Source organism: Urocitellus parryii, chromosome 2, assembly GCF_045843805.1.
Source record: "Urocitellus parryii isolate mUroPar1 chromosome 2, mUroPar1.hap1, whole genome shotgun sequence".
NCBI classification, from domain to species: domain Eukaryota; kingdom Metazoa; phylum Chordata; class Mammalia; order Rodentia; family Sciuridae; genus Urocitellus; species Urocitellus parryii.
Window position 1 is genome coordinate 34,382,583 of NC_135532.1, and position 16,206 is coordinate 34,398,788.

At 34.7% G+C, this 16,206-nt stretch overlaps 1 protein-coding gene across 1 annotated transcript in view; it reads left to right on the forward strand.

The window, feature by feature from the left end:
- The first annotated feature begins 385 nt into the window (after positions 1 to 385).
- Cog6 (component of oligomeric golgi complex 6) overlaps positions 386 to 16,206 on the forward strand; it is a 72,680-nt gene continuing 56,859 nt past the window's right edge. Inside the window, exons 1-5 of the mRNA XM_026408750.2 lie at positions 386 to 613; positions 3,432 to 3,575; positions 5,473 to 5,544; positions 8,603 to 8,661; positions 15,985 to 16,096. Of these exons, the coding sequence (XP_026264535.1) occupies positions 461 to 613; positions 3,432 to 3,575; positions 5,473 to 5,544; positions 8,603 to 8,661; positions 15,985 to 16,096 (540 nt within the window). The 5' untranslated portion in view covers positions 386 to 460. The remainder of the gene's footprint in view (positions 614 to 3,431; positions 3,576 to 5,472; positions 5,545 to 8,602; positions 8,662 to 15,984; positions 16,097 to 16,206) is intronic.

The following is a 16,206-nucleotide window of genomic DNA, read 5'->3' on the forward strand; positions in this document are numbered from 1 at the left end:
AGGGAGAACGGAGCAGGATGACTGACATGTCTCTCACGCATAACTTATTTTCTACAGTCTATCAGAATCATATACTCTGTATTCAGTAAATACTCTTCGGAAAGACGAATCGGATAAAGTTAAGAAGAAGTGTTTCATTGAACGCGTATGCCAGGCGCAGGATTCAGTGCATTTTGCGTTTAACTGGCTCAGAATTTCTTAGATTCAGGAATCACGAATCCCCTTTTAATACCTCGAATTTCTTCCTCTCACTGGAGCTACCTAGCCCGCCACCTCTCCCCTGGCTCTTTTCCCAGGAGCTGGAGCCAGTCAGCCTGGAAGAGCCGGCCTCATCAGGGCGCATGCGCAGACCGATATGCACATGCGCAGTTCTCGCTCTGCCCGCCTGTGAACTCAGTTAGGGCTGAGCTGGCAGCACCGCCCCTGGGGGCGGGTCGTGGGTCGTGGGTCGCGAGTCGCTATGGCAGAGGGCGGCGGGGAAGTGGTCGTTGTGCCGGCCTCCGGGGCCGCCAATGGCTTCAGCAATGGGGCAGGCGGGACGTCGGCGCAGACCAGCAACCCTCTGTCGCGCAAGCTGCATAAGATCCTGGAGACGCGGCTGGACAACGACAAGGTAACCCGGGCGAGCAGGGCCGCAGGTCCTAGAACCCCTCTTCTCCCTGGGTTGGAGCCGGACAGGGGGCGTTGTCGGTCCGCTCACTCTGGCCTCTACGCTGTGCCGGCTGCGCGGGGAGCCGCGAGTGACCCGAGACCCCCCGGCGTGCGGCTCTGCCAGCTGGAGGCAGGTGAGAAGGCAAGCCCGAGAAGACCCTGGGAGGGAAAGGGGCTTCCTGTTGTGGCCTCTCGGAAGGCGCCTCCCCTCACCCCCAGGTGTGAAGGTGTCTGAGATGGATGAGAAACCCGTGCCCGAGACAAAATTCTTGGACTGCTTGGTAGGGCGTCGCGATTGGGCGTTAGGAGGGCCGAACATTGTGAGCGGGGAGCATTTCCACTACCAGGTGAGAACAGCAACAGTTTGCAGCGCCAAAGATCTGCTTTCTACCCACGGCGTGCAGGACTCATCTACTAGTTTTTGTTGTTGTAAGCTAAGTGCTGCCTATGACTTGTGGACGTATCCACTATTTATTTTATTTTTTTTAAAGATAAACAACCGACCAAGTTGCTTCTGAAACTAGGGTTGGACTTTCCAGCTCCTGTCGTAGCTAAATATAATTTCTATATCGCGCAGTCGCCTGAAGAATGCCAAAGGGGGGGGGTGGGGGAGGCGGGGGAGCTAGAAAAAGTGAGAGCTTTATAGGTAAATATGTATAGGTAATTGTAAGAATTTGTAACATAACAGTGTCATGAGTTGGAAAAGAAGGGTTCTAAGGCCATTAGTAATTGTTAGCGCTGACCACCACATTTGTGCATGGTGATTTGAGCAAGTTCCTTAACTTCTCTAAGCTTCTGTTTGGGAACTGGGAATACTGCTAGTAACTTTCTCAGGGTTGTTGTGAGGACTCTAAAGAATATCAGGTGAAGTTCTAAGCACAGTGCCCAGCACTTGCTGTTTCTTAACAAATGTTTATTTTATCATAAATTGGCATTGCTTAATGTGTCTAACATTGATATTTACTATTTCATGCAGTACAACTACTCTAATGTTGATAACATTCTCTCCTTTTTACCCAGGAGAAAAAATAAGGCATGGAGGGAGTGCAACTAGGTTAAGTCATGTAACTAATAACTTTAGGATTCTGTCCATTCAGCCAGGCCCTAGAATATTTTAAGGCAGTCTTTGTGTGTGTGTGTTCGCGCACATGTGTTTACAATAAGCACTTGTAGTTGTAAACATTTTTACTAATATTAAATTGCACTTAAATACTTTATTTTTGTCAATCCAGCCAATATTTTAAATTAATGTTAGGTGCAGGGCAGGCTGAACGAATGTTAGCTGCAGGATAATGTTAGCCCCTAGTGTGGTGGTCACTTTCCTTTCAAATAACATAACTGAAAGCTGGAAGGGTAAGCCTCTTAGAATATACAGTAGTTCAGGTGTAGGCATTTTTATCTGTAGAATGCCAGGTTCTATGAGAATATCCTGAACAGAATTCTGCTCTTTCCTCCAACCATATTCTCTCTGTAGGTAATCAATCTCCTTTAATTTTATAAATAGCATTACGTATGATGACTCTCTAATCTGTAACCCTGTTACTGACACCTGTACCCAGTTTCAGATTTTTGTAGAAATAGTTGTCAATTATTATACCTTCAGTTGAACACCTGATTGACATTCTAAAAACTTAACAAGGACAAAATTCTTGATTTTTTCCCCCAGACCAATTCTGCTCTCACTGCTAAAAAGAACATCACCATTCATCCATTCAGGCAAGAAGCATATAAATAATTTTTGGTTTTAGTTCTTTTTTTCACCTGTTCCATGCAACCCATAAATGAAACTCTCTTATAGACTGTACATTTAAAATTTTTGGGGGGCGGTGAATATTTCTTTTTCATCTGCACTGCTACTGTCTTGGTGAAGACATCATCAAGTCTTGCTTAGATTATTTTAGTTTTATTTGTTTGCTTTCTTGCCTTCCTGTACCATCCATTCTTAAAAAGTTGGAATAAACTTTTTTAATATATATATTTTTTAGTTGTAGTTGGACACAATACCTTTATTTTATTTGTTTAATTGTATATGGTGCTGAGGATTGAACGCTAGGCGAGCTTTCTATTGCTGAGCCAGAACCCCAGCCCCTGGAATAAACTTTAGCTGCATATAACATATTGTGTTACTCTCCTGCTTAAAACCTGTAATAGTTTTCGGGAGCTTTAGTTACACTGGCTTCTTCATTCCGCTTTAGGGTCTTTGCACTTGCTGCCTGTTGAATAGTCACCTCAGAGAGGTCTTCTTCTCAATCCTGCCTCTGGTGACTCAGTTCCTAGCCTGGAGGTGACCAGTGGCACTGATTTCTTGTGTAGATGCTTCTAGAGATTATATACGTATGCAAGTAAATTTGTGTGTATATATGCATTTTTATTTTATAACAGTTGGTATTGCAACTTTCTATACCTTGCAATTTCACTTACTATATCTCAGAGCTCATACCAAGTACATAAAGGATTTCTTCATTTTGAAAAATTAATATGTCATAACTTATTTAGCCAATTTTTTAGGTGGACATTTCAGTTATTTCCAATTTTTGTAATTCCACACAATTTTGCAGTGAATAACCTTGTATTTAGTCCATTGTGTGTAAGCTAAGTATATACCTATTATATTTCAGAAATAAATTTACTCTTCAGTAGTTTGAAGGTCATCCAGTAGTTTTTGGATTGTTGAATGGAAACAAATTCATCAAAAGTGATTTCAGTACATTTTATCTTGAGATTAGAAAACCACCTAAAAATTAATCTCAATAATTTTATTGTATTATCAATTGAAACAGGAGATGTTGGAAGCTCTCAAGGCACTTTCAACATTTTTTGTTGAAAATAGTTTGCGGACTCGAAGAAATTTACGTGGAGATATTGAACGCAGAAGTTTAGCCATCAATGAAGAATTTGTAAGCATTTTCAAAGAAGTGAAGGAGGTATGTGAATTCTTTTTGTTTAGCACTCCTTGAAAACTCACTGAGTATTGTTTGGATGAGTATTATTTTGAATTAAGTTGGTACATTTGCTGTTAATGTACCACGTTCAAATAGAAAATGACTTGCTATACTCCAGCTGTATCATTAGTTTTTATTTGAAATAGGATGATTTCTGAATCTAAACTGTGCTAATGCTTGTTCTTAGAAAGTGTAATATTTGTTCTAGGAAATTCTCTTAGGAATTTTAGTGTTTTAACAAAAAATAATATTTCTCTAAATAGTTTTCCAATAGAAAAATCTCCTCATTGAATAATTTTCCTGTGGATAACTACTTTTTCTTGGGAGAGTAATTAGTATTGAATCACCTTTACTTCGTCCTAAATTATGCAAGTTTCAGGGATCAATTACTTCAATGTATAAATAAGGTTTCATCAAACTTGAGTGCTGTTTATTCCCCATGAAAATAAGTTTTATTTATTTTTTTAAATTCTGTAGTATTTTATTATGTTAATATGTAATATTGTTAATATGATATTGACATTTCTTTGTGAATGACATGGAAGTGTTATACATGGTTGCAATAAATATTTTATCAGTTTCATAGGATTTTATTGACTGCAATAAATATTTTAGCAGTTTCATAGGATTTTATTGACTGAAGGTAAGCTTAACAATGAAAAGATGACCGTCTGTTGGATCCTAGAAGGGCAAAAGAAAAGTTTGGTAGAATTCATAAAAAAAAGGAAGAGATAGTAGTGATAAACACATCCAAATTATGGTCTCTCAACTTTATTTTATCATTGCCAGAAAGTAAGGAAACTGTCTAGGAAGACTACTGGGTAAGTGACAAATAGACTCTGGAGGTAAACTTCTTAAAGAGGCTTCTACTGACCAAAGATAAGTCAGTTTGAGCATCAGTAATTATTATAACTGCATTGAACTGAAACACATCAAACATGAAATCTATGAGTTCATAATGATATTAAAAATCAAACTGAATCTTCATTGGTTATCTTCAGTAGATATAAGGAAACTAGTATACTTTGAAAATTGCTAACTAAAAGGAAAGGGTCAAGCATTTATTTTGTCTTTTTTAACAATTGCATCATGCAGTTGTTAAGGGGAGCCTTGTTTCTATAGAAGTACTTTAGCTCATAAATAAAGAAGGAATGATGAACAATTAGAAGGCAATTGTGCAACCACTTTAAAATTTTTTTTTAGTAGTAGATAGACACAATATTTTATGCGGTGCTAAGGATCAAACCCAGTGCCTCACACATGCTAGGCAAGTGCTCCACCCAGTCTTGCAACCACTATTGAATTTATAAATCTACAACCCCTGCCCTGCAACCACTATTGAATTTATAAATCTAGATATTTAACGTTGGCACTGTTTACATATGGGGCCAGATATATGTTAGGGACTGTCTCTGAACTAAAAGATTTGTGGTAGCATCTTTGGCTTCTCCCCCTTGATTTGTTCCCCAGGGGTCACTGGTAATGTCTGGAGATTTCTTTGTTGGAACATCTAGGGGTAAGATGGTCCTCCTGGTATCAAGGTATCAGTGGTAGAACATTCTTGGGTTCAATTCCTAGTACTACAAACTAAAACAAAACAAAACAAAAGTCCATGAACAAACAAAAATTATGCATATTTTTTAAACATTTATGTTTTCTCTGTACTCTCTGAAAGAATAGATTAACTTCTTTATATCATTTTAGCACTAGGTATTTGTCTTTTTAAGCATTTCTAGTTTAAATGTGGAATCTCTTATTATGCCTTGACAAAATGTGTGTGTGAGTGTGTATGTGTATGAATGACTAAGGATTTGGCCAAGAGAGGAGACATTTATTAAATAGTATATATAACATTTGATGCAATTTTTCTCCTTTTCAGGAACTTGAAAGCATAAATGAGGACATTCAAGCAATGAGCAGCTGTTGTCAAGATATGACAAGCCGCCTACAGGTGCTGTAGAATGGCTAGATTTTAGCATAGTTCCTAGTGCAAAGTAAGCTTTCAAAATTATTAGATAGGTCTGCAGAATGTATGGATATATGCTTTTTAAAAATACTTATAAATGTTTGTGTTTCTCTGGGTGCTGGTTTATTAATATTATCCAGTTAATTCTAGAAACCTTTATATTTGGTCTTGTCAGTACAGAGCTAACTGTATCCACTTGAAGTGTTTAAATTGCTTTCTACTTCTAGGAAACAACCCCTATAATCAAGATATAAAGCATTTTCATCACTTGCAGAAGATTTTCTCATAGATTTTTAATTTTATTTTTTTAGATAGTTGATCACCTGCTACTGTTCACGTTCAATTTTGGTGCATGAGTCATTTCTTAGCTTAGCAGGCCATTAGAGCCATGATTTTGAGTTTTATTCATTCTCCCCAGTTTTTCATAAAGTTAATTTATTTGGTTGTAATGTTATTGAAATCTTAATAGCTCCCATTTGTCAACTATAATGTTTTTAATTTATCCATTTATAAATAGAAGTATTTCTTAGAGTGTTCTATCTCTTCTTTTTTTTCATAGTGGTTATTATAAGGGTTAATTTAATTACTTACTACTTGTTAAAATACTTTAAACATGGAGCATTTAAAAAATGACTGTTATTATAAGATAACATTTAAGAATTTAATTAGTATGCTGGGCAGAGTGGTACATGCCTGTAATCCTAGTGGGTTGGGTGGCTGAGGCAGGAGGATCACAAGTTTAAGGCCAGCCTCAGCAATTCAAGAGACCCCAAGCAACTTGATAAGACCCTGTCTAGGGATGTGGTTCAGTGGTTGAGTGCCTGGGTTCAATCCCTATTATTAAAAAAAAAAAAAAAATCAGTAATTTTTTGTGTGCTATGTTTTACTCCTTTGGGTGTGTTTTTTTCCATAAATTACATTTATATCATGTTTATTACTTAATAATAACCATCCTTAACATTTAAGATAAATTAACTGGAAATTATTTTAGGATGATAATCTTCACTAGTACTATTAATTATTATTTTGGAATTATGACCACAATTTATAAATGGAGAGTAAGGAAATATGAAAAAAATGGAAAATATTGTTCTGATACACTATACTACTATACTAAAATATCCTATTTCATTGATTAATTAGACTTTCTTTTTCTTTTTTTTGGTACTGGGGATTGAACTCAGGCACTCAACCACTGAGCCACATCCCAGCACTATTTTGTGTTTTATTTAGAGACAGGGTCTCACTGAGTTGCTTAGCACCTCGCCATTGCTGAAGCTGGCTTTGAACTCTCCATCCTCCCATCTCAGACTCCTGAGCCACTGGGATTACAGGTGTGCGGTGCTGTACCTGTCCAATTAGACATTGTTGATTGTAATGAATGCCACCAATTTAATGACTAATAATAAAAAGAAGCTAATAAGCAATTTTGATATTGCTTTTGTGAAGCATTCTTTTTTTCCAGAAATATTAAAATGTAAACATTTCTGAGAATTAAGTAAGTAGTATATTTGAAAAAAATTGTACAGGACAAGTTATGTATAATGGTGAAAGGTAAACTTTAAAGTGAAATGATAAAAATGTAAGCCTTTGAAGAAGTTATTGCATTTAAAGATTCACAATTCAAAAGAGTGTCTAGGGAGCCATCATGTTCGCCTGTATTCTTTAAAAATCAGTGTTATTCTGAATTATCGAAGTTTACGTTTTTTCTTATGTAGCCACTGTTTGATAGTAATATGATTTGGTTGTAAGGAACACACATTCAAAATTTCTTCACTAAAGGGTGAGATGTGGGCTCTCTTATTGTCAGGATGCATGGGAAATAATAAGGTAGAGTTTGCAGAAGGAGGATGAGGCCTTAGCAATCCAGAGCTGGAGTGTCTAGATTTGAGGCAGCTGTAGGAATCTCAGCAACTGGAATACAACATTATAGTATTCTTGCATGAAAATGATCCAATATCTTCAGGTATTTTCTCTGGTATCCACCCTTTTAGCAGATTGACTCACTCTCTGTAGTTTCCACTCTGCATAATTCTGGCTTCAAGGCATGAACCCTCTGTTTCTCATGTCCTCTTGCCTCTTTTCTTGCTTTTTGTCTCTCCCTTTTATTTTGGTATGGGGATTGAACTCAGGGGCACTGGACCACTGAGCCACAGCCACATCCCCATCCCTTTTTTTTGTATTTTATTTTGAGACAGACTCTCGCTAAGTTGCTTAGTGCCTTGCTTTTGCGCAGGCTGGCTTTGGACTCATGATCCTCCTGGCCTCAGCCTCCTGAGCCGCTGGGATTACAGGTATGCGCCACCATGTCTGACTGCTTTCTGCCTTATTTTTGTAGCATTCTCCAGTTTGAGACTTTGAGAGAGAATCTTTTTGACTATATGTGTGTTTTGTTTGAATCCATTTCATAAATGTTTGACTGATCTTTGGATAGAATTCCTTTTCATCAATTTTTTCTGATCTTTTCAGTCTGGCTTGAGGGAGGGAACATTGCTTGGTATGAATTTTGGTCAGGAATTGCCCTTTGTCTTTTAGATGGGGTATCTCTGATCCTTACCAACACTCTATTTGGTAGGTATCTTACATATTCCAACTCGCAAATTTTTATCTCCGTCTCATGCATTTCTGTTGAGCTCCATACCTACATTTTAGTGACTTAATTTATGGCCCTGTTTAGAGGTCTCTTGGTTTCCCAACCTGGCATATTCATAATTAAAGTTATGTTCTCACCCTTAACTTGCTCTTCAAGTGCTTCTGTTTCACTAAAGAGTTATGAACTAACTGTAAGTTCTTTAGACAGCAACAGATACCTTTTTCTTTTTTGTAAATTTTAGCATTATGTGTATATTGAGACTTATGAGGGAACTCCTCTTATTAAAAGTAGTGTCTGAGCCTTGAATCATCTATTTGGGTCACTTGGATATTTTAAACTTTCAAATTCTGGAGAGTCTGAACTCCATAGGTGTTGGTATTCGTTTTCTAAAATATAATGCAATTGGAATGTATGTATGTTTATGTATGTTTTGTATGTTTATAATTTTAGGCAGCAAAGGAACAGACTCAAGATTTAATAGTAAAAACCACTAAGCTTCAAGCTGAAAGGTAAGTTTTTATTTGTATACTCACCTCTTAATTAATTTGGAGGTTAAGTGGAAAGAAAATTGTCCCTAACTGCAAATCAAAATTAAAATAATATAAGTATAGTTAAAATTGATACAGCACCAAAACCCAAGTTATTTTAGTAGTAATTTAAGCATAAGAACAGTAGCTTAAGGCATTAAACATGTTACTAAGTTTGAGAGATTCTTTTTTTGGAACAGAGATGATGATGTGTTATTAACTATGAAGTTCAGAAACAATTGTGTTTTAAAATGTAATAATTTTCTTACACTGTTTTTTCAGAATTATTGCCTCTTAGGTTTTACTATGATTAATCCTTTCTGGTATAATTAAGTATAAATACTCCTTGTAGTTTACGAAAGTAAGTAGACTGTTGATTGACAAGTGAATGAAATTAAGTGCAATATGGATTATTATAATATGTTGGTTGAATGCTGCTAAAATTTGTTAATAATTAAGGTAAAACAAAGCCATGTGTGACTTAGTTTAACAGCAGGGTTAGTAGTATGATAAGGATCTCATCAAGTTGCATAGAGCTGAAAAACCAGAATTATGTATTAGAAGTATAGATGTAAGAAGGACATGGTGTTTCTCTTCAAATATTTGATAATCTGTCTAGTTTTTAAAAAGCTAGATTTATTCTGTGATTTTGCTGAGGTTGGAATGAAGTCTCAATGGAGAAATTTGCAGGTGATACATTTTGGCTCACTATAAGCAAGAATTTTCCATCCATTAAATTTGAACAATTACTTCTTTGGGAATAACTTAGTCTGATGTTACATGTCATTGGAACCTTTATAATTGTACCCCAATTTTCCGTTCTCTTTTTTTTTCCTCACAATGCTGCCATTCATGTTCCTTATACTTTATCATAGCAAATGTAGAACCATCTGGAAGCTTAATAGGATGGCACATTTTGGCCCTTTCCTCAAAACTTCTCATTGTATAAAAGTAAACAACTATTTTCTGATTAATGATTCAGTCATTCTTGGGTTGAGCTCAGTATCCTGCCCTCTTAACACTATTCCTGATATTTTAATGCAGGTGGCCCAGAGATGACAATTTGAAAAGCTTTGCCTTAGCCCAAATGGTATTCAGATCTTTCATATTTCTTGGGATGTGCCCTCTCCCATAATTCTCCCATCTAGTAACTGTTGAGCTTGAAAATATATTTTAGTATTTTTAATTAAACTTTTAATTTGAGATAATTGTAGATTCATAGGCAGTTGTAAGAATTCAAAAATCCCTTGTAGCCTGTACCCGGATATCTTTCATGGTTATCTTGGAAGCCACGTAATACCACTACTAAGAAAACGACTTTGATAAAATACACTAGTCATACTCAGATTTCCCAGTTTTGCTTATGCTCATTTATGTGTACATATGTAGTTAATACATAATTTTTACCAACTGCATAGGTTCATGTGTGCACCACCACAGTCAAGAGATCAAGTAGTTCCATCACCACAAAAGTGTGTCTTGTTAGTGGGTTGGATGGTGGTGAGGAGAGTTATACCTACACCATTGTGAAAGGATGGTTGATGCTACAAGGTGCCAGCTCTATAGGAGAGGCAGTTACTGAGTTTCTGTAGACAGAGTGAGCCTATGCCTTTAGCACAAAATTATGTTTTTCATATTACAACCACTCTTCTGAAAGAAGTTTACTAGAAAAATAACTTCCCAGTTATAGATGGAGAGCATAAATTTTTCTCTTTAATGTTGGCCAATAAACCAGCATTGATTTAGTTTAAAAAATGTGATTAAAACCAAGAAGATAACAGGTCAGCCATCTTCCATATAAGGCTGATTTAAACTTTTCCTGTTCCAAGTTCAATCTTTCTGTTACCATCTTTATTGTAGTGTCTATTACCGCTTGCTATTAATTGTTGTTTTTTTTCTTTCTAAAGTATAAGCTCCTTAGGAACAATGACAGTTTCTTATTCTTTTTGTAACTCCAGTGCTGATGCATTAGATTTAATAAATATTTTTTGAGTGAATGAACTACTCCAGCGTCAGAAAAGGAACATAAAATGAAAACAATAAGCATTGTATTAGCTTGTAACATATGAAAATGAGACTGATTAATGTCTATGGGAGACGATATTAGAACACCATGCTTGTTCACATTTTCTCAAAACTAAGCAAGGTTGTTTACTTTCATTATTTTAGTAAGCCTCTGAAAGAGTTTGATCTGATATTCTTTGGGGAACTGAAAATTTGGTGACATTGTAGCATCCTCAGAGCTATAGATTTAATGTGCCAAGTAAACATTACTGTGTGTTTTTTAGAAAAATTACATAGCAGAAATTATGAAACAGGTTCCTAGGGGTTGGCAAAGAGTTGTTTTCCTTTTTAAAATATTACCTTTTCTTTTAACAGGAATTTTTTTTTTTTAAATGAGCAGTTTGCTTTGGAAATAGAAATGCTTTGGGCTTATTTGGATAACATGATATCTAATTGTCTTATTCAGGCAATTTATTTTGCACAAATATACATGTAAAAATGTATCGCAGAAGGTTGTATGAGGTATTTTCTCATTGCTTAGTGAAAGGTTAGGGTAATCCAGAGAGCATCACTTCTTCCTTCTTCAGACTCTCTGATTTGGACCTAGAAGCAATTTGGACCTTCTGCCTATCCTACAGAAGATACTGTTGGTGATATGGAGGGGTCCCTCTAGCTTAGACAGTTTATAAAGTCTCTATTTTCACTGGAAATGAAATCTGGGGGGATAAGGCACAAAATGGTTTATTACAGTGACCATGCTGTAAAGGAAAAGGATAAGAAAAATGTGTAAATAACCTTGAATTCAAACATTCTTTAAAATTGGATTTGGAGATTTAATTAATTTTTTAAAAATATAATTTTTGATCTCACACATTTTATCCTCCACAATACATAGGAGCTTGCTTTTTTGTGGGCATACATATTTAAAGTGTGTAATGTTGTATATTTCCTGATTTGACTGCGTTTATTCACCATACAGACTTTTTCTATGTTCTTCTTCATTCTATCTGGAATTCTGTTTCCCAGAATGTATTTGTTGAAAACACATTGTCCTTTAAGGTCCTAGCATATGTATGTTATATACGCCTATCATACATTTAAAAATATTTTACACAATTAAAAATTCTAGGCAACCATGTGTATGTGTGTATGCATGCATATACATGTTCCTTGAGAATTATGCATATCTATGTATGCATATATATATTTCATGTTTCCTTATTACTTTGAGAATTAGTTTATTTCATAGGAAGTTTAGTCCACCTTTGTAGTTCACAGTTCTCTTATCTAGCTGTTTTCCATGTATATCCAGCCACCTTTACTCATCACAAGAACAGGAGTGAGTGATTTCTTCTTTTATTCCCACAGGTTGTTGGTCTCATAGTGCTTATCTTCTGCTCTCTAATTCCTGAACTCTTGCTGGGTATAGTGGCCTTTGACTGTATTCTAACTGGATATTAAGAGCAGAGTCGTACTGCTCTTTGTACCAGCTGCTTTTTACATGACAAGGTTTTTGTATTGACTGTGTTACTTTTAAATTTTAAGTACTTATTGCTGATATTGCCTATGATATTCTTGTCTTGAGACTTTGTGGGAATAATACTGATTGTGCTCAACTTAAATAAAAGTTAATAAGAATAAAAAGTATCAAAATAGAAGAAAATATCAGATGCTTTTTAAGGCTATATTTTATACAGTGATGCTAAGTGGCATTTTATGTATTTTGGTATATTTAAAAAACAACTTTGTTGATATAATTCACAACCATAAAATTCACTCAAAAGTGTATAATTCAGTGTTTTTTTGGTATACTTACAGAGTTTGCAGCCATCAAATTTAGAACATTTTCATTACCCCAAAAGAAACCTTGTGACCTTTAACAAATAGTCATCAGCCTTAGTCAACTATTAATCTACATTTTCCTATATAGCTTTGCCTATTTTCTAAACCTTTCATGTAAATGGAATCATACATGTCTAGCTTCTTTAGCTTAGCATGTTTTCAAGGGTCATCTATGTTAACATTATTGCTTTTTTTTGCAGAATAATATTCTGTTGTACAAATACATAAGATTTTTGGGATTGCTCAGAAGTTGATAGATAATTGGATTATTTCTATTATTTGGCTATTATGAATAATGATGCAATGACTATTTATGTACAGGTTTTTGTGTAGACTTGTTTTTATCTCTTGGGCATATACCTAAGACTTGCTGGATCAAAAATGATAATTCTATATTTAACTCTTTAAGGAACTGCAGACTGTTTTCCAAAGAAGCTATACAGTTTATAGTTCTGATATAGTCCAATTCATGCGTTTTTGTTAATTATACATTCTATATTAAAAAAAAAGTTTTTGTGCCAAAATTATTTTATCTGCTAGTTTCTAAAATGACAAGATAAAAGATTCACAAATTTATTTTATTTGCTGGATTTTTTTTAAACCATAGCATGAGTTGGAAAGGGTGCTGTATTTTCTCTTGTGAAAGAATCCACATATTTTACCATTCTTAAATTACTGAATATTCATATTATTCCCATTACTTAAAATAATGGTTCAGAAAATGTTTTTTAAATCATTATGTACATTTCAGATTACTTGCTCAGGGTTAATTCTTAGCACTGTAATGAATCAATGATATAAACTATTTTAAAGCATCCTTTTTTAAAAAAACTTTATTCAATTTATTTATATTTGGTTTTGAGGATCGAACCTAGTGCTTCACATGTGCTAGGCAAGCACTCCACCGCTGAGCCACAACTCCAGCCCCAATGATATAAACTTTTTAAAAGTATCCTGATGTGTATTGCCTAAATTTCTGTCCAAAATGCTATACCAATTTATACTTCCATATACATGAGAATATCTTTTATTATACCATCATCAGCAGTAGGTATTGTCATCAAAAACTTTGCCAGTTTTATCGAGGAAAAGTATTACCACACTGTTTTAATTTTGCATGTCATTAAATAGTGGAAAAATGACATGTTTTTCATTCAGTTTTACCATTTATATTCCTTCATTTTTCATTTTGTCTCATACACTGCCTGTGTGTGTGTTTTCTTATTATTTTGAAATTACTTCATTGAGGTGAACTTAGAGTATATCTTCAGGAAAAGAAAAAAAGTATCAGAAGATTTATATGTTTTGTTCTGGAATTATTTGAAGGAATCATGAAGACTGAGTAGTCTTAATTTAAATACTTGGGCAATATGTAAGTGCATGTATTGGAAATTCATATGTGTGTGTAGTTTCTTTTTAAGGAAAAATGGAAGTTCCTGTGTATATATTTCTGCAACTTGTCTTAGATCACTTTGTACTAACATCTATATCTACCTCATATTTTTAAATGCTGTATATTATTCAGAACTATATATTTTCCATATGTATATTATATTACATGTGGTAATTGTGTGAACATATCTCAAGTACTATAGAAATTGTAGTTTATATTTTTGTATCAGCATTTATTTTATATAAATTTTAGATATCAAAACCCCTCCAGAAGTTGTATATGTCAGTGTTAATGTGAGGTGAGGGCAAGGTTTGCATCTCATGTGCCTTTTGTCACAGCAGTCTCTGCTACAGCCTACAAGTTGTAAGTCCCCACTAATGTCATTTCAGTGCACTAATGCTGCCAGACCAAACCATTGAGCCATCTAGAGGTAGCTTTCTGTCAGAATGGTTGTGGGAAAGATTTACTTGGAAAAAGTAAATGTTATAAAACTAAAGAGTTATATGATTTTAAAATATATTAGAATTTATTTTTGTCACTACTTTAAAAGTTGCCATCTTTTGATACTTAACTCTTGTTTTAGCAGTATAGCCATTCTTGAAAATGTTTTTGGGCCATCTTTTTTGTAGATATAAAGTCTGTGGTTCAGTCTTTATTTCATAGATTGATTTTTAGATCCAGTTGACCATATTATTTGGGATTAATTTTAGTGATTAAAGGGTATGATCAAGATGAGTAGCACTAGTTTTAGTTAAAACAAGTGAAAACATAAAGTGACTGATTTTCCTTGGCCCCTAAATAAATTGCTTCTAAATATTGATCCAAAAAGCTCCAAAAGGGATTTTACTTGAGTCAATTTGTATTATCTCAAGGAATTTTGTGAAGTTTTATAGTTACTTTAAATCCTGTGTGATAATGATTACAGTTTTAAGAGTATAAAACAAACCCTGTGAAGGTGACTTTTAGATAGTAGTAATAGGACAGTTATGGGCCTGTGCTCTTCAACTCTTCAAACCCAGTTAAATGATTTACTTTATTGTTTGAAGTGAACACCTGGACAACTGACTTTTCCTTTGTAGATTTCTATGTTTGTAGAACTATAAACTGTATAGCTTCTATGTTATTCAACTGGAATATTTAGTTTTGTAAACTCAAACCCTCCAGATCCTAAGGTGCAAATAAAATAATGAGGGCTGACTTGTGGTGTTATCTGTACATGTTTATCTTTGTTGATTATACTTTTACAATCATATTTATGTACTTCCAGATCTAAGATACAGAAACCAGGAATGTGGAACAGGTTCTGTTCAGGGAGTTCCTGTTCCTAGGTGACCTTTAGGTGGTTGACAATCCACCTAATCCTTTATGTCCATATAGGTTGCTTTTCAGACTAGAGTATGCCTTTTTCTAATTGTCAGCTAGGCTATATAAGATTGTATTTAGATAATACAATTTAAAACATTGTTTTAATTATCAAATAGAAAATATGGGGAACCCCAAGTAGAGAAGTGACTTTGGAGATTGGGGAGAATTAGTAGGATTCTTCACTTCTCTTTTAATCTAAAATTTAAAAAATGAATGGACCTGATTTTTGGTGTTTGTGTACTTCATATGAAAACTTCAAAGGTTAGGATATTTTAGTGACTGGGAAGAAACTGGTTGAAAACAGGAGTATAATTCTGTCTTCAAAAATAACTTTGTCAAGTTATATATTTAAATTATCCCAGTACTCATAAGTGGCTGAAAGTTTATAATGCAGAGACCATTTATGAACTTATTTCTGCTTGTACATAATGATTGAGTCCTTTAAATATCAAATGTTGAATAATATCAGCTAGTTTTTATCACATACTTGCCTGATGAGTTTCCAGTTACTTTATCACCTGATGCATTTCCAATAAAATGAGTTTCCAACATTTAAGGTAGAAACAAGGTTTTCAAAGATACTTAGAATCTTTAACAACTTTGTTTTACAAAATTATTGTCAGAGGGTACAATTTGTTTTATAGATATGCAAATGCATTGCATGCTTGATTTCTATTCCTTGTTTTTTTTTCCTATTATAGTCAAAGATTAGAAATTCGAGCACAAGTTGCAGATGCCTTCTTGTCTAAGTTCCAACTGACTTCTGATGAAATGAGTCTTCTCCGAGGTACAAGAGAAGGGCCAGTTACTGAGGTATCCTTGCTTCTATTAGAATAACTTGAATTTAAGAGTGTAGCAGTTACACATGTTATGGAGAATGTGTTTCCTTTAAAGCTTATTCTAAATTGAGAAATTAAGATGCA